Genomic DNA, 22,279 nt, shown 5'->3' on the forward strand with positions numbered 1-22,279 from the left:
AACAATATAATTCAGGAAGATATATAGAGAGAAAAGGTAAGTATTACCTCCAACAATATAATTCAAGAAGACAAAAAGAGAAAAAAGGTAAATATTACCTCCAACGTATAATTCAGGAAGACATAGAGAGAAAAGGTAAGTATTACCTCCAACAATATAATTCAAGAAGACAAAAAGAGAAAAAAGATAAATATTACCTCCAACAGTATAATTCAGGAAGACATAAAGAGAAAAAAGGTAAATATTAATTCAGGAAGACATAAAGAGGAAAAAAGGTAAATATTACCTCCAACAGTATAATTCAGGAAGACATAAAGAGAAAAAAAGTAAATATTACCTCTAACTGTATAATTCAAGAAGACATAAAGAGAAAAAAGGTTCAATTATGGGAACCTTTTTAATCAAAATTCAAAATTTAAAATTTGGAGCGCACTATATATATGAAAGTCCACCCCACCCAAACCCTCAAAATTTGGGAAATTTTTCTTTTTGTTCAAAGTAAGTGCAGCCATGGACGTCAAAATCTCTAAGGGTAAAGAAAAAAGAATTTGTCAAGTCACGAGGATGAGGATTATGGATCATCCATTGGTGATTATGATTGATATTCTTTCACGATTGCCAATCAAGTCCATTTTTCGATGTAAATGTGTTTGTAAAGTTTGGTATAATATTTTATATCCTGACCCTTTATTTGTTTCAATGTATGAAAAAAGATCCCTTAAATTCCCATGCATTTTGCTTTCGGAAGGTATAGGCGAACATTCTCTTCTAGAACTCAAAGAAGGTTATCATTATTATTATGGCCGCTCTACAAGACCCATTCCGTTGATCCCTAAGTTTCACTACCCTCCAGGGAGAGTGTCTTTAGTTGGTTCGTGTAATGGATTCATTTGTTTGTTGAATGATTCGATGTATATTGAGAAACATTTAGTTTACATAAGTAATCCTCTTTTGGGTGAGTATTTCGAAGTTAAATTGCCTGAAATGGAGATAAGTGTTATTCAAGTTACTTATGGATTTTGCTTTAGCGAAGCCTCTAGAGAATATAAAGTATTGAGATTAGTAGTTAGAGAGCATATTCACGTATCAGAATTGAAGATTTATACTCTTGGAGTTGGTGAGAAATGGAGGAATGTGGGTGAAATTCCGTGTCCTACAAGGTATAAATTTGGCCAGGTTATTGTCAATGGTGCTCTTCATTAGATGTATCACGAAGAAAATGACAAAATTTACTCCTTTGATATTGAGACAGAAAAGATCAAGTCTCTACCAGCTCCACCTGGTCTGGGAACTCCACCATGGATCTTGAAGCTAGCAGAGGTGGGAAATTGTCTGTGTTTGACTGATGATAAAAACAGATGGTCCGCTAATATTGATATCTGGTGGATGAAAGAGTATGGGGTTGCTGAATCTTGGACTAAAGATACCATTATGGTGAATTCTCTTCCGCGAGATTTTAATAGGTTTAATATAAACCCAATATTAATTTGGAAAGATGCAGAAATCTTGATACAAAATTTCAGATGCCTAGCTTCATACAGACCCGAGTCGAAGAGGTTCATCCGGGTTAAAGTTTACGGTGATGTCAGTGCAGCGACTAGATACATCCCAAGCTTTTACTCACTCAAGACTACCATGGACGAAAACTTTCAAGTCACAAATGTTTATCCAAAGCCTAAAATACTTTAGAATATTAGTTTTATCTTATTTCCTCTGCAATATATATATATATATATATATATATATATATATATATTTGAATTCTGATATTAACTCTTACTATTTTGTGGATGCTTTTGAATTTTGGTGTATATATTAATGTCCATTTTAACGTTAAGTTGTTTGCATTGCAAAGTCAACAAAGCTGCATTTCTTTTATTCATTTTATATATCACACGTCAACAATTTGAATGATATACCTACAACAAAAGTAGGATACAAGGTAAAACTTCTATAAAACGGTAGGGTAAAAAATAAAATCAGATTGTTAAATAATAAGTAAAGAAAAAATGAAAAAAGAAAGAAAAAAATAAAAACAAAATGAGATGAAAAATATTAAAGTACCGATATAATCACACCAAATCCATCGTTAACATAAAATGAGATATTTCATCATTACCTAATGATGAATTTAAACATAAGGTATAGTTAATTTGAGTAACGATCAAAACAAACATGATATTTAAACTAAATCCATGCAATACACTCAACTCTTTTAGAAAAAAGTCACTTTTTTTCCGAGACATTTCCGCAACTCCTTATCACTATTTCATATTCTATAAAATATAGTATCAATCTCCTTACTTTATAAGGTAAGAGAAAGTATCTCAAAAATTTCTATGGTAAAATATTAATGACATCTGATTCAAATGGCCAAATAAGGTAGATGTTCAAAGAAGTCAATTATTTTTGTTTTCGACTTCGAGAAGTCATCCAAAAGGATAATAATGGAAAGTAGCATTTAATTTTTGTCCTTAAATATTTTTCTAGAAGTCATCCAACTGTATCTAGTCAACGTGTATAGTCATTTTGGCTTGAAATAAAAATTTCAAAATCTTGGAGCCCAGTATATATATATGGAAAGTAGCATTTAATAGCCGGTAACTGGAAAGTATATATATGGAAAGTAGCAACCAAAACCTACCTTTAATAGACAGTAAATGGAAAGTATATATATGGAAAGTAGCAACCAAAACCTACCGTTAATAGCCAGTAAAAACATACTTTCATCTGCAACTTAAATAAGCATTAGCAACAACTGCATATGCCCCTAATGCAAGGGCGCCACATATATATAGGCGGGTTGGCTGTTGTAAACAGGCACAATGTTAATGAAGAGCGGCAAGAGTGGTCATAAAATGAACGGGAGAAGCGGTTATTGAAGGCTGAAACTACGTTCCTATTGTAGAGGGGAAGGGCAGTATTGAAAATAAATAAATAAATAAATAAAAAGAGAATCCTTTTGGTGGCACCACGTCACCGGGTTGAGGGTTCTCTTATATATATATATATATATATATCATATATTATTATAAGTGGGAAGCTCCAAAATGAAAAGTTGAATTACCATTTTATCCCTACACTAAATATAAATTTAATCAAATATCTTAATAAATAATAATATTTTAATTATATAAAGATAACATTAAAAGTCCAGCAACTATAATTTTAAAATATAAAACTTATTAATAATCATATGCATTGAACCGGATAAGCAATAGATGGTTCATCTGCCAGTAATTATTATAGTAGCAAATTTCCTCAATATTAATTAGAATACAACCTTTTCACATTNTCCCCTGCATTTATCTTATCGATGGTGTGGGCAAGCCTTCGCTTATAGAACTCAAAGCAGGGTATAATTATTATGTTCACCGTTGTAACAGACCCATTCAGTTGACCACTAAGTTTCACTACCCTCTAGGGAGAATGTTTTTAGTTGGTTTGTGTAATGGACTCACTTGCTTCGCGAATGGTCCAACGCATATTGAGAAGCATTCTGTTTATATTAGTAATCCTCTTTTGGGAGAGTATTTCGAACTCAAATTTCCCCAATGGAAGACTAGTGTTTGTTGTGTTACTTATGGATTTTGCTTTAGCAAAGCATCTGGAAAGTATAAGGTATTGAGATTAGTAGTAATTAGAGAGATTACTAACTTATCAGTGTTGGAGGTTTATACTCTTGGAGTTGGTGAGAAATGGAGAAATGTGGGTGAAATTTCGTGTCCTGTATGGCATAATTTTGGCAAAGTTAATATCAATGGTGCTCTTCATTGTATGGATAGTGAACAAAATGACATCATTTTCTCCTTCGTTATTGAGACAGAAAAGGTCAAGTCCTTGCCAGCTCCATAAGGACTGGTAAATTCACCCTGGAACTTGAAGCTAGTAGAGTTGGAAAATTATTTATGTTTGACTGATATTACAACTTGTCCACTAATATTGATATCCGGTGGATGAAAGAGTATGGGGTTTCTAAATCTTGAACTAAAGATATCATTTTGGTGGATTCTATTCCGCGTGGTATGGTTGACTTTAATTTTGAACCAATACTTATGTGGAAAGATGGAGAAATCTTAATTCAAAGTGGCAGAAAACTAGCTTCGTACAACCCAAAAATAAAGAGTTTCAGGATGATTTATATTTACGGTAAGGTCATTGCAGCGACTACATACATTCCAAGCTTTTACTCTCTCAAGATTATCATGGGGGACGACTTTCAAGTCACAAATGTTTATCTGAAGACTTTGACAGTTTAGAGTAGTTGTTTTATCTTATTTACTCTGGATATGATATTTTGCTTTTGTGCTTCTGATATAAACTTTTACTATTTTATGCATGCTTTTGAATTCTCGATAGAGAAATCTTAATAAGCTAATTACTATTTTGTATTATGAATATTTGATGAAATTGATAGTTTTTCAAATGAGATGGTGTAAGTTTTTCTAGTATGATGTTAATATTAAAATAACCAGTATATATACGTCCCGTGCGATGTGCTAAAAATATTTAAACCATTAATCATTTCGAATTGTGAGTGTGTTTGCATTGGCAAATGAACCATTTATTGAACCTGAGCTCCATTAAAAAAATTAGACTATTCCATTTTGTTATAATTGGTAATAACAACTCTTGGTTGATTTTTGCATTAATAATTTATACATCGTCAATGTATAGAACTTAAACTCTTTTTCCTTTTATTTTCTAGTGAACGAACACAATGATGACATTTATTTTATAAAGGTTATAGGGAAATGTATACATCATCACTCGAAGAATCAATCTTTAAATACGAAGAGGATTATAACAAACGAAATGATTCTAAAATATTCTCAAATCAAAATAGTAGTTTAGAGAATTTGTTTCATCTTATTTCCTCCGGGATATGATGTTTTGCTTATGTGCTTCCAATATAAACTTTTACTATTTTGTGGATCCTATTCTATTCTCTCCTTGGTTTTGAAGTGTTTACTTGCCTTAAATTTATGTAACTACTTGTTTTTATGATTAAATTAACAACATAACTCTTTTGATCTTGTTTAATAGAGTTCATTGGACCTCTCTAATTAATACAAATTAGCTTATTGTATAAAAGAAATAATCTTTATGGATACTTCCTATCTAATTAATTAATTGAAATTCTCGCGAAATATAAAAATATTAGGTCGTTTCTTTTTCGAAGACCTTTCCGCAACTCCTTATCACTATTTCACTTTCAATAAAACATAGTATCAATCCCCTAACTTTATAAGGTAAGAGACGGTATCTCAAATCTTTCTATGGTAAATTATTAACTTCATCTAAAAAGGTAAAATATTGATGACATCCGATTCAAATGGCTAAATAAGGTAAATGTTCAATGAAGTCACTTATTATTATTTTTTTGACTTTGAGAAGTCATCCAAAAGAATAATAATGGAAAGTAGCATTTAATTTTTTTTCCATAAATATTTTTCTAGAAGTCATCCAACTGTATCTAGTCAATGTCTGCAATCATTTTGGCTTGAAATAAAAAATTTTGAAATCTCTGAGCCCACTATATATATGAAAGTTCAACCGACCAAATCCCTCAAAACTAGCAAACCATTTTGTTCAAAGGAAGTGACAACCATGGACGTCAAAAGCTCATCTTGCAAAGGAAGAAGAATCTCTCATGCCCCGAGGATGAGGATTATGGATCTTCCATTGGTGATTTTGATTGAAATTCTTTCAAGATTGTCAATTAAGCCCATTTTTCGATGTAAGACGGTGTGTAAACTTTGGTACAATCTTTTATCTTACGACCCTTTATTTGCTGACATGTATCAAACAAGATCCCTCAAATTCCCCTGCATTTATCTTTTCGATGGTGTGGGCAAGCCTTCACTTCTAGAACTCAAAGCAGAGTATAATTATTATGCTCGCCATTGTAACAGACCCATTCAATTGACCCCTGAGTTTCACTACCCTCCAGGGAGAGTGTTTTTAGTTGGTTTGTGTAATGGATTCACTTGTTTCGCGAATGGTTCGACGGATATTGAGAAACATTCTGTTTATATTAGTAATCCTCTTTTGGGTGAATATTTTGAAGTTAAATTGCCTGAATGGGAGATTAGTGTTTGGCGTGTTACTTATGGATTTTGCTTTAGCAAAGCGTCTGGAAAGTATAAGGTTTTGAGATTTGTAGCTAGAAAGTTTACTAAAGTATCGGAATTGGAGGTTTATACTCTTGGAGTTGGTGAGAAATGGAGAAATATGGGTGAAATTTCGTGTCCTGTATGGTATAATAAGTTTGACAAGGTTAACATCAATGGTGCTCTTCATTGGATGGATAGCGAAAAAATGACATCATTTACTCCTTCGATATTGAGACAGAAAAGGTCAAGTCCCTGCCAGCTCCACCGGGATTGGTAACTCCACCCTAGAACTTGAAGCTAGTAGAGTTGGGCAATTATTTATGTTTGACTGATTATTACAACACATCATCCACTAATATTGATATTTGGTGGATGAAAGAGTATGGGGTTTCTGAATCTTGGACTAAAGAAATCATTTTGGTGGATTCTGTTCCGCGTGGCATGGTTCACATTGATTTTGAACCTATACTTATGTGGAAAGACGGAGAAATCTTAATTCAATGTGGCAGAAAGCTAGCTTCGTACAACCCAAAAATGAAGAGTTTTAAGGTGGTTTATGTTTACGGTAAGATCATTACAGCGATCACATACACTCCAAGCTTTTACTCGCTCAAGGCTATCATTGGGCACGACTTTCAACTCACAAATGTTTATCCGAAGACTCAGATAGTTTAGAGTTGTTGTTTTATCTTATTTCCTCCGGGATATGATGTTTTGCTTTTGTGCTTCTGACATAAAACCTTTACTATTTTATGGATGCTTTTGAATTCTGGATAGAGATATCTTAAATGCTAATTACTATTTTATATTATGAATATTGATGAAATTGATGGTTTTTGGAATCAGATGGCTTAAGTTTTTCTTCGATGTTGTTAATTGTTGATATTAAGATAACTAGTATACCTACCCGTGCGATGCATGAATAATAATTAAAACATTTATCATTTCAAATTGTGAGTGTGTTTGCNATAAATCATATAAATATATATATATATATATGATTAACAACTTAACTCTTTTGATCTTGCTTAATATGAGAGAACTTGAATTCAATGCACCTCTCTATTTAATACAAATTACATTATTGTATAAAAGGAATAAGCTTTATGGATACTTTCTATCTCATTAATTAATATATTGAAATTCTCGTGAAATATAAAAATATTAGGTCATTTCTTCCCAAGTGTCCAAACCCTAATTATTGGATCGAGTTACACGATATTTGTGTTGGTTGGACGTAGCACGTACCCCACGAAATTAGTCGATGTATTACACGCAAGTAGGAACGAACACCATAGTTATATCAAGGAGAGTCTATAGGATACATTTTTTACTCACCAACTAAACATTGGAGAAATGTTTTCCAAGAAAATATAAGGACACATATTGTCACATCCGACTTTCTTACCTAATGATGAATTTAAACTTATGGTACAGTAAATTTAAATAACAATCAAAATAAATGTGATATTTAAATTAAAATCCAAATAATACACTCTACTCTTTTAGGATAAGTTGCTTTCCTTTCGAAGACCTTTCTGCAACTCCTTATCATTATTTCACTTTCTATAAAACATAGCATCAACGTTCACCGCATATAATTTAAAAACAAAAAAGAAGTATCAATCTCCTTACTTTATAAGGTAAGAGAAGGTATCTCAAATTTTTCTATGGTAAATTATTAACTTCATCTAAAAAGGTAAAATATTGATGACATCCGATTCAAATGGCTAAATAAGGTAAATGTTCAAAGAAGTCAGTTATTAGTTTTTTTGACTTTGAGAAGTCGTCCAAAAGAATAATAATGGAAAGTAGCATTTAATTTTTTTTCCTTAAATATGTTTCTAGAAGTCATCCAATTGTATCTAGTCAACTTCTACAGTCATTTTGGCTTGAAATAAAATTTTCAAAATCTTGGAGCCCACTATATATATGAAAGTTCAACCGACCAAACCCCTCAAAACTGGCAAACCATTTTGTTCAAAGGAAGTGACAGTCATGGACGTCAAAAGCTCATCTTGCAAAAGAAGAAGAATCTCTCATGTCCCGAGGATGAGGATTATGGATCTTCCATTGATGATTTTGATTGAAATTCTTTCAAGATTGTCAATTAAGCCCATTTTCCGATGTAAGACTGTGTGTAAGCTTTGGTACAACCTTTTATCTTACGACCCTTTATTTGCTAACATATATCAAACAAGATCCCTCAAATTCCCATGCATTTATCTTTTCGATGGTGTGGGCAAGCCTTCGCTTCTAGAACTCAAAGCAGAGTATAATTATTATGCTCGCCATTGTAACAGACCCATTCAATTGACCCCTGAGTTTCACTACCCTCCTGGGAGAGTGTTTTTAGTTGGTTTGTGTAATGGATTCACTTGTTTCGTGAATGGTTCGACAGATATTGAGAAACATTTTGTTTATATTAGTAATCCTCTTTTGGGTGAATATTTCGAAGTTAAATTGCCTGAATGGGAGATTAGTGTTTGGCGTGTTACTTATGGATTTTGCTTTAGCAAAGCGTCTGGAAAGTATAAGGTATTGAGATTTGTNAAAATGTATCAAACAAGATCCCTCAAATTCCCATGCATTTATCATTTCGATGGTGTGGGCAAGCCTTCGCTTCTAGAAATCAAAGCAGAGTATAATTATTATGCTTGCCGTTGTAACAGACCCATTCAATTGACCCCTGAGTTTCACTACCCTCCAAGGAGAGTGTTTTTAGTTGGTTTGTGTAATGGATTCACTTGTTTCGTGAATGGTTCAACAGAAATTGAGAAACATTTTGTTTATATTAGTAATCCTCTTTTGGGTGAATATTTCGAAGTTAAATTGCCTGAATGGGAGATTAGTGTTTGGCGTGTTACTTATGGATTTTGCTTTAGCAAAGCGTCTGGAAAGTATAAGGTATTGAGATTTGTAGCTAGAAAGGTTACTAAAGTATCGGAATTGGAGATTTATACTTTTGGAGTTGGTGAGAAATGGAGAAATGTGGGTGAAATTTCGTGTCCTGTATGGTATGATAAGTTTGACAAGGTTAATATCAATGGTGCTCTTCATTGGATGGATAGCGAAAAAAATGACATCATTTACTCCTTCGATATTGAGACAGAAAAGGTCAAGTCCCTGCCAGCTCCACCGGGACTGGTAACTCCACCCTGGAACTTGAAGCTAGTAGAGTTGGGCAATTATTTATGTTTGACTGATTATTACAACACATCATCCACTAATATTGATATCTGGTGGATGAAAGAGTATGGGGTTTTTGAATCATGGACTAAAGAAATCATTTTGGTGGATTCTATTCCACGTGGTATGGTTCACATTAATTTTGAACTGATACTTATGTGGAAAGATGGAGAAATCTTAATTCAATGTGGCAGAAAGCTAGCTTCGTACAACCCAAAAATGAAGAGTTTCAGGGTGGTTTATGTTTACGGTAAGGTCATTACAGCGATTACATACACTCCAAGCTTTTACTCACTCAAGACTATCATGGGGGACGACTTTCAAGTCACTAATGTTTATCCGAAGACTCAGATAGTTTAGAGTAGTTGTTTTATCTTATTTCCTCCGGGATATGGTGTTTTGCTTTTGTGCTTCTGATATAAAACTTTTACTAGTTTTTGGATGCTTTTGAATTCTGGACAGAGAAATCTTAAAAGCTAATTACTATTTTATATTATGAATATTGATGAAATTGATGGTTTTTGGAATCAGATGGCTTAAGTTTTTCTTCTATGTTGTTAATTGTTAATATTAAGATAACTAGTATATTTACCCATGTGACACACGAATAATATTTAAAACATTTATCATTTCAAATTATGAGTGTGTTTGCACTGGCAAATAAACCAGAACCTGAGCTCCATTAAAAAATTAGACTTTCCATTTTCTTTATAATTGGTAATAACAATTCTTAATTGATATTTGCGTTAATAATTTATACATCATCAACATATAGAACTTAAACTCTTTTTCCTTTTATTTTCTGGTGAACCAACACAACTATGGCATTTACGTTATAAAGGTTATGGGGAAAATTTATATATCATCAGTCAAAGAATCAATCTTTAAATACAAAGAGGATTCTAACAAACAATTTAAATCCAAAAAATTCTCAAATCAAACATAGATGTTAATTATGTCCAACTTTATATAAAGATATTATTTCACTCGTGTTTCATTTTAGACTTCATTAAATATATACCAAGTTACTCTCTTGCCTTTATATAGCCATGGCAATCAGATTTTGTTATGTCTAACTTTATATAAAGACTAGTTTCTGAGCACGCGCTTTGCATGTGTAACCCCTATGAGTATATTCATTTTTTTAAAAAAATAAACATTATTAAATATTGTGATTTGAGTTCTTTTTAAACAAATTGTCTAATTGAGGTTTCTTACTTTGTCTCACTATTAACTGTGATACTCCAATTTCATGACCTTCAAGTGAATGCACCGAGATAATCATATGAGAAGTTAATAAAATAAACTCTATTAATAAGTCAAAAAATGAGTTTGTAAAGCAAAAGGGACAAGATAACAGCTAACCAAATTAAATTTCTCAATAGTGTTAGAAGTTCCTTTTTGTTGATAGAATAGTGTTAGAAGATCAAAAGATTGCATGAGATTAATCTTATTCAAACCGTAGTGCAATATTAATGTTTCATCAATTAAAAGCTTGATAGGAGATTATTTACTTTTTGTATAATTATAATGGATGTGTACAAAATATTATATTAAATTTTTATCCACGGGCACTTTAAACTAATAATTTAATTATAAATATTAAAAATTAATGTGTAAAAAGTCTTATAATTTATAGTTTGAAAATCAGAATATTTATAAACATACTACTATTTTTTATAGAGTTTAATTGTCTCTTCATACATGACTTATCCACCATTAACCCGATGCTATATGTTTCACCTTCTTCTTCTTTTTTCAACAAAAAAAATGAGTAAACATTCTATCAAATTCATTCTTAAAGGTGAAAGTTCATATACACGTAAAATTAAAAGTACAAAAAATAAAAAATAAGAAGAAAGAAACACACGAGCAAGACAATTAGGTTTGCTTTGCTCTATAATGAAAACTGAAATAAAAATGAACATAACAAATAGTCTATGTTTGAGCATACAAAAAAAATCTAAAATTAAAGCAAGTTGCTAACAAATCAGCAATTCAACTATATAAAGAGATATAGAAAAATCTCATTATAATTCTAATTACTACAAACAAGAATAAAACTAATACACCAAGTTTCGATGCTTCAATAACTAAACTCTTGTCTGTTCCATGATTGTATAAGGGAGATCTCACAACTTTCACAACAAATTGTGACATTATTTCATTGATTTAGAGTTCCAACACACAAAAATTGTAGGAGTAGTAAATAAAAGTCTTCCTTGAAAAGGTTAAATTTATAAGACAAGAATTGCAATAATATGAAAAGTTACATGGAAATTTGAAAGGTCAAATGTATTAAAATAAATATAAAAAGGATAAAGCATGAAAATTAACTATAAAAGATACATGTATCTACTTTAATTTCTTATCTTTAAGGAATAATTACTCATTTGTATTTTTTTTATTTGTGTGAGAAATTTAAAAGGTCAAGATTAAGAAATGAGAATAAGAAGATTAAATATATGAAAATTATAAAAGTTAGCTCTTAAGTAAAGATGCATGTGTAAAAAAATTGATATAATTAATTATTTTCTGGAAAAAAAGAAGAGAAGACATGCATTTTAGAAAAGGTAACAAAACAAGTATCATCCAGTTTTGTACGTTGTCATAAATGGATAATTTAGATTATATTAAAAAAATAACTTATTTCATGTTTTAATGCTGAATAATTTAGATTTTAGATTTTATTAGGAAAAACTTATTTCGTGTTTTAATGGTATCATTGTAGTAATTCAACTTTGTAGTGTTATTTTGAAATTTCAACTTTTAACTTTTTTTGTTCCCACTTTTAGTACTATATGATATATGATATGATGATATTTCACTCGTGTTTCATTTTAGACTTCGTAAATATATACCAAGTTACTCCCTTGCTTTTATATAGTCCATGGCTATCGGATTTTGTGAACCTTCTCACAAAATCTTGAAGCTCACCATATATATATATACACATATATATGAAAGTCCAGCTAACCAAAACCATCAAAACTAGCAAACATTTTTGTTCAAAGGAAATGACGGTCATGGACATCAAAAACTCATGTTGCGAAGGAAGAAGAATCTCTCATGCCACAGGGATTATGGATCTTCCATGGGTGATTATGGTTGATATTCTTTCAAGATTGTCAATTAAGCCAATTTTTTTATGTAAGACTGTTTGTAAAATCTGGTATATATATATATATATAAAATCCTTGATTTAAAGTTTATCCGAAGAATTAAATAGTACTTTAGAGTATTTGTTTTATCTTATTTCCTCTGGGATATATATATTATGTTTTGCTTATGTGCTTTCGATATAAACTTTTGCTATTTTGTGGATCATATTCTATTCTTGCCTTGATTTTAAAGTATTTACTGCTTTTAATTTATGTAACTATTTGTTTTTATGATTAAATTAACAACTTGACTCTTTTGATCTTGTTTAATATGAGAGAACTTGAATTTATTGCACCTCTCTAATTAATACAAATTAGCCTATTGTATAAAAGGAATAAGAGCTTTATGGATACTTCCTATATCATTAATTAATTGAAATTCTTGCGAAATATAAAATATTAGGTCATTTCTTTCCATGTGTCCAAATCTTAATTATTGGATAGAGTTATACGGTATTTTTATAGGTGAGACGTAGCAGGTACCCCATGGCCCATAAAATTAGTCGATGTATTACACACAAGTTGGAATGAACACCACGGTTATAATAAAAAGGAGAGCCATGATATATTTTTTACTCACCAACTAAACACCGTAGAAAGGTTTACCAAGAAAATATAAGGACACATTGTTTCTTCACATCCAACTTTATTGTATACAATCAACAATTGTGACATTCTTTTTTTTACGCTTCCTATAAGCTCCCACATTTTTATTCTCCTGATGACTCGAACTCATTATCTTAATGTTAGAGTTGGCGGGTGCAAGACTTACCACCTGAGCAACCCTCTCTTAGTCGTCTGAATGAGATTGAAGAAGAAGATAAAATAATAGAAGGATCCCAAATGGGCCTTTTAACTTTCTTTGTTTTGGGCCACAACATCACAGGCCCAAATTTTATTTTATTTTTTCTGCTCATAATTTGTAGCATCAAATAAAAAACAGATTTTTTATATTTGTGACTGATATTTTCAGTTAATATCTTTTCTTATCCCTCTATTCAGTAGCCTTTAGCTTAAAAAAAAACAGCAAAAAAAAATGAGTTGTTGTTTGAATCATTTACCTGCAATTACTTTGAAAAATGGTTCAGTAAACAGAATTTCTAAAAGGGTTTCTTGTTCTATGTTGAACACAAGAGCTATGGCTAAAGAATTGTACTTTAATCATGATGGTTCTACAACAAAGAAGCTTTTGGTCATAATGGGTTTTTTTTTCTTTATTTTCTTGAATCTTTGCTAATTTTTTTAATTTAAAGATTTTGACTTGGGTGAAATTTTGTCCAGGCAGGTGTGGATTTGGTGGCAGAGCTGGTTGGTGTAACTTTGGGTCCAAAAGGAAGAAATGTAGTTCTTGGAAATAAGTATGGTCCTCCAAAGATTGTTAATGATGGTGAAACTGTTCTTAAAGAGGTAAGGTACATTACAAGCATTGTTTATGAGTATGCACACGTAGATACCTCAACTCATTGTGTCAGTTGAACGCTTCAACTTACCAAATGATTGTCTAGACACCTCCAAAAATTATGTTCCATGTCAGCATAGGGTGTCCACGAGACATAGTGGGGATGAGGGCGAGTTGGATTGTTTAGTTGTCAGTTGAGACAGGTGTCTATATGTGCACTCTCAAAATTGGAGTGATTACTTGTCAGGTGAGGCCAAGTATGAGTGTCGATTTATATTGGGAATTTATGTAACTTATGAATATGTAAATGAATAGCTATTACAATGTTATCAAGTTACAAAAAAGCAAAAACACTAGTTGATTTTGTTGGACTAGTGGTGCTTCATGTTCTTACATATGTACCTTAATACACGTTGTTTTCACTACAGATTCAGCTGGACGATCCTCTGGAATATGTCGGAGTAAAGTTGGTTAGAGAAGCCGGTGCCAAGACTAATAATCTTGCTGGCGATGGTTGCACAACATCTATAGTGCTTGCTCGAGGTCTGATTGCTGAAGGTGTCAAGGTTTGAATAAAATGGAATAACATAATCTGCTTTCATATTTCAGTTATATCTGGTGATTACTTAGTATCTCTCTCTAGGTTACTGCAATGGGCGCAAATGTTGTCCAAGTGTCTCGTGGAATTGAGAAAACTGCTAAAGCCCTCATTTCTGAGCTCAAGTTGATGTCCAGAGAGGTATAAGGACTAATTACTTTCCCCTTTTAAATTACTTTCCCTTTGTAAATTAGACGGAGAGACATAAGCGTTTGGTCAAGAATATGCTTAAAACAGCTTTCTTTTGGGGTTGAGTTAGGCCAAAGTACCATATCGTTAACTTATTATGAGGTTGTACCATCTTCAACATGTCTTTTGACGTTTGCAGGTTGAGGATCACGAGTTGGAAGATGTTGCGGCTGTTAGTGCTGGCAATGATTATGCCATCGGGAACATGATTTCAGAAGCTCTTAGGCAGGTTGGAAGAGAAGGAGTTGTCACAATTGAGAAAGGGAACTCTACTAAAACCAATCTAGAAGTTGTCGAAGGAATGCAGTTTGATCGTGGCTATTTGTCACCTTATTTTGTAACTGATCGACGAAAGAGGATTGCGGAGCTTCACGATTGTAAGGTAGAGACTTCTTGTGTTAAGCACTAGTGCCTGTTGTATATCAGGTGTTTATAGTGCATACATTTTTTTTATGTTGCAGTTGCTTTTGGTTGATAAAAAAATTTCAAACCCGAAGGAGTTGGTAAAAATTTTGGACAATGCAGTAAAGGAGAAATACCCGGTTTTGATAATCGCAGAGGGCATTGAACAAGATGCTCTGGCTCCAGTGATTAGGAACAAGCTCAGGGGTGTCCTAAAGGTAGCTGCAATAAAAGCTCCATCTTTCGGGGAGCGCAAGAGTCATTGCTTAGATGACATCGCTATCTTGACTGGAGGTAGTGACATATGCAAAGCAGAAATTGTTAGTTTCTTATATCTACCACCTCATTTCATTTAGTCTCTCCAGAACCATCAACCATTAACGCAGACGTAATAGTTTTTAAAGAGATGTTATAGGTCAAAGTTTCAGTCTCCTTCATGGTTGAACCAACAGAACTTTATGAATCCTGTCAATATTATTATTCTCTAAATTTCTACTACAATTCTATGGTATTTTAGAACTTTCAGTGGGCAGTAGACGCAAAAGATTGACAGTTTTTTGCATAAACTGGACTATCCACATACTTAACTCATCATGTCTCTGCAGGAACTGTGATCAGAGATGACATGGGGTTGACTCTCGAAAATGCCCACAAGGACTTGTTGGGCAGTGCTTCAAAGGTGGTGATTACGAAAGACTCTACACTGATAGTTACTGACGGAAATACACGAACAGCTGTTTCAAAGAGAGTTTCTCAGATACAAAATCTCATTGAGGTGTGTCATTATGGTTACATCTGATAGATGCACGAGTCTTATGGACGGACTTAGAAGTAGTGTTAGAGCTAAGACATACATAAATATCTCATCAGTTTGCAAATATACAGCTCGATATACAGAAGGCCTGAGCACATTGTGTCATAGAGAGCACCATCTATTCCAAACAGTAAAGTAAACTTGATTAGGGTGAATTCCTCAACGGATATTACACCCGTCTTAAATGAACTGATTTCATCCAAATTCACCTTCACAAATACAAATGATTTTCTTTTTTTTCTTCTCTTTTCTGGTGAGTGGTTTTCTAGAAACTAGTCACCATATTAAACTTGCAGAACAGATCTTTAGTTGATTGTTTTTGCAGAACACAGAAGAAAAATTCCAAAAGAAAATCTTGAACGAAAGAATTGCAAGATTATCCGGTGGTATTGCCATCATTCAGGTAACAAAAGATCTATCCATCCCGGCATCTTATCAACTTATATTATAAAATGTTTTTGATACCCACGGTATATTTGATTGTATAAGTTGTAGGTGGGAGCACAAACACAGGTTGAGTTGAAAGACAAACAACTAAGGATTGAGGATGCCCTAAATGCAGCTCGGGTAATTTACCCCTTCTCCCAGTACTTAAAATCCATGGCTGATTATACATGATCTATTATGATTATATTTTCTGCTTGTGTTTGAAGTATCAGACACAAGCATAGCCACTTGTCATCCCGATTACTTTATATAATAACTTTTAATATCTTAAAACAGCAATCAGCACTAAAAAAAAGTAAAAAAAAAGTTCTGTTCTAGAACCTGATAACGTTTAAATTCTGAATTTGCCTCTATGAACACTCTCATCTTTCAAAAGTACCCTTGAAGAAAGGTAAAGTCAGAATCAGGCTTTTATGTTGGTCGATGCGAAACACCAAAGCATCCTCAACTCCTTTGTCACAATTAGTACAAATTTAGCATAAATTTTGTGTTATTAGAAATTTTTCAACTGCATATCTATAATTCAAGTTGAAGGCAATGGGTGCGCCAATCTCACTGCCACGTTGTGCATCTGACCCTGACTACACTTACAGTATTTTGACATGATTTTTTTTTAAAAGCGCTTAAGTAAGACGGAATATTGTGTAAAGTCTCATTCCTAGGATTTATTCCACTATTTTTTCTTATATCTAATCCTATATTTCTTAAAGTGACCATTATTCAAAGCAGTAAGTTTTTCTACTTTGCCTGCTCAGGCTGCTACAGAGGAAGGAGTAGTAGTGGGCGGTGGCTGTTGTCTACTGAGACTATCATCAAAGGTGGATGCTATCAAAGAAATGTTGGACAATGAGGATCAGAAGGTTCATAATATAGATGATTCTTATTCAGTTTCATTTCATTAAACTAACTGACTTCTCAGTTTCTTGAACTGCTTGCTTTTCATCACGAGCATTGGATATTCGTGTTTTCTCCAACTGGTGTTGCTTTAGCTTATCTGATCTCTGGACTGACAGTTTCCTTGAATTATTCGCAGATAGGAGCTGATATTTTCAAAAGAGCACTATCCTATCCGGCAAAACAGATAGCAAAGAATGCTGGTGTAAATGGGAGCATTGTTGTAGAGAAGGTAGCTTTGAATGTTTGGTCATTATTTGTGCAGTTTGTTTCAGCCAACTAAGTTATTAAACTCAAAACGGAAATACGTTATCTGGTGGTTAACTTGAATTTTTAACATAATTGCAGATTTTGTCAGTCGATGACATGAAATATGGATATAATGCTGCAAGAGACAGATATGAAGATCTGATGGCTGCCAAAATTTTGGATCCTACAAAGGTAAGATAATCGATATGTTGTCTAATGTGAAGGGAGAGAGTCCTCCACTTTCGCCTTCACCAAAAAACTATATCTCGTAGTATGGTTGGAGAAGGAATCAAACATCGCAACTGATACTACAAAACACAACTCTGTTTTCCAACACATATCCCCGGACTCTATTTATCAGTTTATACTAGATGGTTAGCAAGTCTGATTCTGTTAGTGCAACATAAACTTCTTTGAAATCTTACGAAGTTATGTGTGAAACAGGTTGTTAGATGTTGCCTAGAGCATGCAGCCGCAGTTGCCAAGACCTTCCTGATATCAGATGCTGTTGTTATTGACATCCCCGAACCAGTATCTAGACAAATAAGACCACCACCACCACCAATGCCAACTTCAGGTACTCCTCGTCCTACCAACAACTATAATAAGTTAATTGTCTAAAACTCTCTCCGTGTCTCTGTATGTGGTCTGATGTCGATAATTTAACTCCCAAAATCCAATAGTTTTATCGCGTAAATGATTTGTAGGTCCAAGGCTCTCTGGTCTATCAGGTCTTAAGGCAACTGGTCTTTAGTTCAGACATGAAGGAGATATAGCTAATTATTTTGCTGGGAGCAAAAGAAGGTACTACTAGCTCATCATAGCGATGCGATCTTCTAACAATTTCTTCCATGATTGCTGACGAAAACCTCAACCGTGAAGAAGAAAAAAAATTGATCATTTTCACCATCAAGTGACAGATTTGAGTTCCGCATATCTCTAAAAGAACAGATCGGATCATCAGGCTAGGCCTCTCAAGTGACAGATCGGATCATCAGGCTAGGCCTCTCAAGTGACAGATTCGAGTTTCTCATATCTCTAAAAGAACATGTACATACTTGCTAGTTGAAGAACAATTCGATCCTTCTACGGCCAAATCTCAATTTGTGGAAAGCCTTCGATGACTTCCTTATGAAAACATCAATTTTTATTTGGGTATAAACAGGGCCGACTCAACAACATTGAGGGCCTAAAGCGAAAGTTAAAATAAGGGCCCTGATATTTCATTTTTTTCATCATATATATTTTTATTTAAAATGTACTTTTCTAGCTACTATGTGAAGTCATCAGGTACTGTTTTATAAACAATGTGTTTAATAATTCCTTTTCAAATGATAATATAGTTAATTCATTCGATCTCTCTTAAGAAATTATTGATCTTAAGAAGATTTAATCAATTTTAATTTCGAAAAAACTTCTTTCGACTGAGGCAACGGTTACAGGAGTTGTTAACATTATTCTATAAGGAATATGTTTATATGGAAAAGAATCAAGTCTTTTTATTTGATTGAGTATTTTCATTAGATCATTATCTTCTACTTGTATTATTTCCCTTAACACTTTTAATTCAAAAAATAAATCTAAACCCTCAATATTAGAATAACTATTACTCCCTCTGTCCCTTATTACTTGTCCACTTTTCTTTTTATAGTTGTCCCTAATTACTTGTCCATTTTGACAAATCAAGAAAAAACAAATTCTTTTTACCTATTATACCCTCAATTAAATGACTAATTATTTTGAAAAATGTAGAACTTTTCATGCACTTCATAATTAATAGGGGTAAAATGGTAAATTCACTATGTCATTAATTATTTTCTTAATAGGTGTACCAATTTAAAAGTGGACAAGTAATTAGGGACGGAGGGAGTACGTGTTAAAGAAAGTTCAAGGTTAAGACAATATTTTTTAAATTCTCATCATCTAGTGATCTCAATATTTTACCACTAAATAAGAAATCAAAAATATTTCCATTTGCTTAATTGGTTCAAATCTATTTTGAAGTGAAAAAATAGTTTGATCTACTCTACATATATAAAGCAATCAACTCTAAAACATTCTTCAACGGACTTTGTGATTTCGCTATCCATATATTCATCAAATTGTTTCTTACGAAATTTAGATTTATTTTTATCTCATATGCAATTTCCTTAGTAGAAATCATAACAATTATAGTACATATAATTTTTTTTAAAATAACATATATAAGTAGTTGTTTTTTAAAAATGGGGCCCCCAAAATATATGGGGCCCAAAGTGATGGCTTTAGTGACCTAGGGGTTAAGACGGCCCTGGGTATAGACGATATCTCTTTATTCTTCGTGATATTGACCACATTTTTTATCCCTATTTGCATTTTAGTGGGTTGGTCTGGTTTGAGAAGTTATGAGAAAGAGTATATTACAACATTTCTAATTCGTGAATTTGTAATGATCGCCGTGTTCTGCATGCTGGATCTTCTTCTATTCTATGTTCTTCCCGAAAGTGTGCTAATCCCTATGTTGTGCGACGCTGAGTATCTTCTATTCGATGGGATAAAGTGTATGTACGTTTTAGATGATTTGCTTAAGCTCATCGCATTAAAAGGAAATGCATTTTGAACAAATGTATACATATACAATGATCTTCTTATGCCGACAATGTAATTTAACTTGTTATAGAAAGTTGTGTGCCATTTATTCTACGATATCGACTAATGTTATTAAATAGAATTACTTGCAAATAATTCATACATTGTCAGTAAAACTTAAATTATTTTTCGTTTTATTTCTAATGAACTAATACAACTAGCACATTACTCCATTAAAACAAAATATACAATTAATCACATCACTTATAAATCAATAAAATACAAAAAAAATAAAAATTATCACCTATTTTTTATTCTTTCTCCTAGAATACACCATTCCTCGGATCCCATCCGGGTCAGCAACAAAACCCAAAGGCCTATAAAACCCGAGAACTCGGGGCTCCGAATAAAGAGCAATATTCGTAATCCCTTTACGTAACAGCTCGGTGACCAATCTCTCTATCACAGCTTTCCCCAATCCAATCCCTTGGAAATTCGGATCCACCACAACATCCCATATAATCGCATTGAATACGCCGTCGCCGGTGGCTCTGGCGAACGCCACCGGCCGTTTTGTTTTCTCGTATTCGATCCATAGAAGTGAATCGGTGTTCTCTAATGCGATTTGGATTTTCTCTGTGTCGCGTCGGGGAAATCCGACGGCAACGAAGACGGAGTTGAGATGGTCGAGGTTGAGATTGGTGATCGTACGGTGGAGATTGAATCCTTTTGTACGGAGAGATTCATCGGAGATTGAGAGGTTTGTGGTGGTGATTGGAATGGGAATGGGTTGGATTTGAGAGAAAACGGCGAGGTTACGGTGGTGGTTGTGGTGGTGGGCGGTGGGTTTGAGGGTGAAGGAGGTGGAGATGGGGTTAAAGAGAAGCATTGTTCATGGTGGAAGGAAGAAGGAGAAAGAGGGGTATAGAGAGCTCAAAGTGATGAGTTTACGTAGATAGGATTTTTGTGTGGTTCTCATGCAACTTAAACTGCCGTGAAGTGATACATACTCTTTCACGATGTCGAATTTGAGTCTCGAGAATGAAATACTCTTTTGTTCTTCAAATGAAGATGTTGAATTTGAGTCTTGAGAATGGAATCATTTTTTTTTATAGACAACATGTACGAATACATATTATTTTCAAGAAGATCTTGATCGAATACGTTTTTTATTTGATATTCAGAATTTATACGGAAGTCTAGTTCAGTTAATTTTACGCATTGTGAAACTTATTTTTGGGACAACACTTCTAGCAAAAGAAAAAAATCACATGCCTAAATTTTAAATTCGAAATTTCTAACTAAGAGCGAAGAAATATCGATTATTATTCCGCAACCTATATTGGTGTTTGAGTATTTTATCATCAACCTATTACCTACCCAACCACTAACATGAAGGTTTGTTACTCAGACAAGGATGTTTTCCAAATTATATAAGTATTAAAAACTAGATACAGGAACCAATTGTATTTAACAACATTTATTTTATACTTTGTAGAAATTAAAATATGAAAGAATATTCTAGATGACATGACATATGATAAATATGATATTCGAGTTGATTAATGTATAAATTTGGGATTCCAAATGAGGAAAAATTGATTGGGTTATTGGAATATTACTGTATTTTATTCTTAACTATAATTACCATGTTTTCAATTTCTAAAATTTGCAACCTTAACCTAAAATGATTAACACCTTGTTCGATATTCACATTGGAGTTTGATTAAATCTAAACTCGTGCTGAAAAGTCTCGGGGGTAAGGGACTTGAAACCAAGATCTCTTGATTAAGAATGAAAAAATAATTATCACTCCATCACAACCCTTGTTGGTGAAAGATTACTATCTAGTAAATTAATATTATAAGTTAGTCCATAACCGAGATAATGTAACATCGGATGTTTAACTATTGATAATATTTCATTTTCTACCAAAAAAAAAAGTAAGAAAAAAAATTATGAAACCTTGATCTATTTGATATTATGTGTAAAATTTTTATCAAACAAGTAGTATAAGAATTAAAGAATCATTCCAATCATGCTTATATTATTTTATGACAGAAAAGTACAAAGTTTTATGATATTATTGTCTCGTGACTAATGACTCAAAAAAATATGAGAGATATTTGAAATTCATATAAAATATTCATGATAATATAAATAGTGATAAATATTTAATATTTAATTTATCGATAAAAAATATTTTTAATAAATATAAATTTAATTTAACTTTAATATAAATATCAAACACGT

The 22,279-nt window shown here is 32.7% G+C and overlaps 3 protein-coding genes across 3 annotated transcripts; 2 read left to right on the forward strand and 1 right to left on the reverse strand.

The window, feature by feature from the left end:
* Positions 1–5,610: 5,610 nt before the first annotated feature.
* LOC125868912 (F-box protein At5g18160-like) lies at positions 5,611–6,393 on the forward strand. The gene has a single exon (XM_049549476.1). The coding sequence runs from the start codon at positions 5,611–5,613 to the stop codon at positions 6,391–6,393; it is 783 nt and encodes a 260-aa protein (XP_049405433.1).
* Positions 6,394–13,438: 7,045 nt separating this feature from the next.
* Positions 13,439–18,416, forward strand: LOC125868219 (chaperonin 60 subunit beta 4, chloroplastic-like). The gene is made up of 14 exons (XM_049548853.1): positions 13,439–13,658; positions 13,748–13,873; positions 14,294–14,431; positions 14,509–14,604; positions 14,792–15,034; positions 15,114–15,348; positions 15,660–15,829; positions 16,194–16,271; positions 16,364–16,435; positions 17,071–17,175; positions 17,349–17,441; positions 17,558–17,650; positions 17,903–18,035; positions 18,166–18,416. Exons 1-14 carry the CDS (start codon positions 13,503–13,505, stop codon positions 18,210–18,212), a joined length of 1,785 nt encoding a protein of 594 aa, XP_049404810.1. The 5' UTR covers positions 13,439–13,502; the 3' UTR covers positions 18,213–18,416.
* A 1,780-nt stretch (positions 18,417–20,196) lies between these two features.
* LOC125869265 (serotonin N-acetyltransferase 2, chloroplastic) lies at positions 20,197–20,999 on the reverse strand. The gene has a single exon (XM_049549833.1). The coding sequence runs from the start codon at positions 20,913–20,915 to the stop codon at positions 20,331–20,333; it is 585 nt and encodes a 194-aa protein (XP_049405790.1). The 5' UTR covers positions 20,916–20,999; the 3' UTR covers positions 20,197–20,330.
* Between the last annotated feature and the right edge of the window lie 1,280 nt (positions 21,000–22,279).

Source organism: Solanum stenotomum, chromosome 6, assembly GCF_019186545.1.
Source record: "Solanum stenotomum isolate F172 chromosome 6, ASM1918654v1, whole genome shotgun sequence".
Classification (NCBI taxonomy): Eukaryota; Viridiplantae; Streptophyta; class Magnoliopsida; order Solanales; family Solanaceae; genus Solanum; species Solanum stenotomum.

What these genes read in the sequence shown, in the direction of transcription:
- LOC125868219 (XM_049548853.1), top strand. Translation starts at nt 13,503, where the DNA reads ATGAGTTGTTGTTTGAATCATTTACCTGCAATTACTTTGAAAAATGGT. An exon ending in TGATTGCTGAAGGTGTCAAG is followed by an intron (nt 14,432 to 14,508) that starts GTTTGAATAAAA and finishes ATCTCTCTCTAG; the next exon opens with GTTACTGCAATGGGCGCAAA. An exon ending in TGGACAATGAGGATCAGAAG is followed by an intron (nt 17,176 to 17,348) that starts GTTCATAATATA and finishes AATTATTCGCAG; the next exon opens with ATAGGAGCTGATATTTTCAA.
- LOC125868912 (XM_049549476.1), top strand. Translation starts at nt 5,611, where the DNA reads ATGGACGTCAAAAGCTCATCTTGCAAAGGAAGAAGAATCTCTCATGCC.
- LOC125869265 (XM_049549833.1), bottom strand. Translation starts at nt 20,915, where the DNA reads ATGCTTCTCTTTAACCCCATCTCCACCTCCTTCACCCTCAAACCCACC.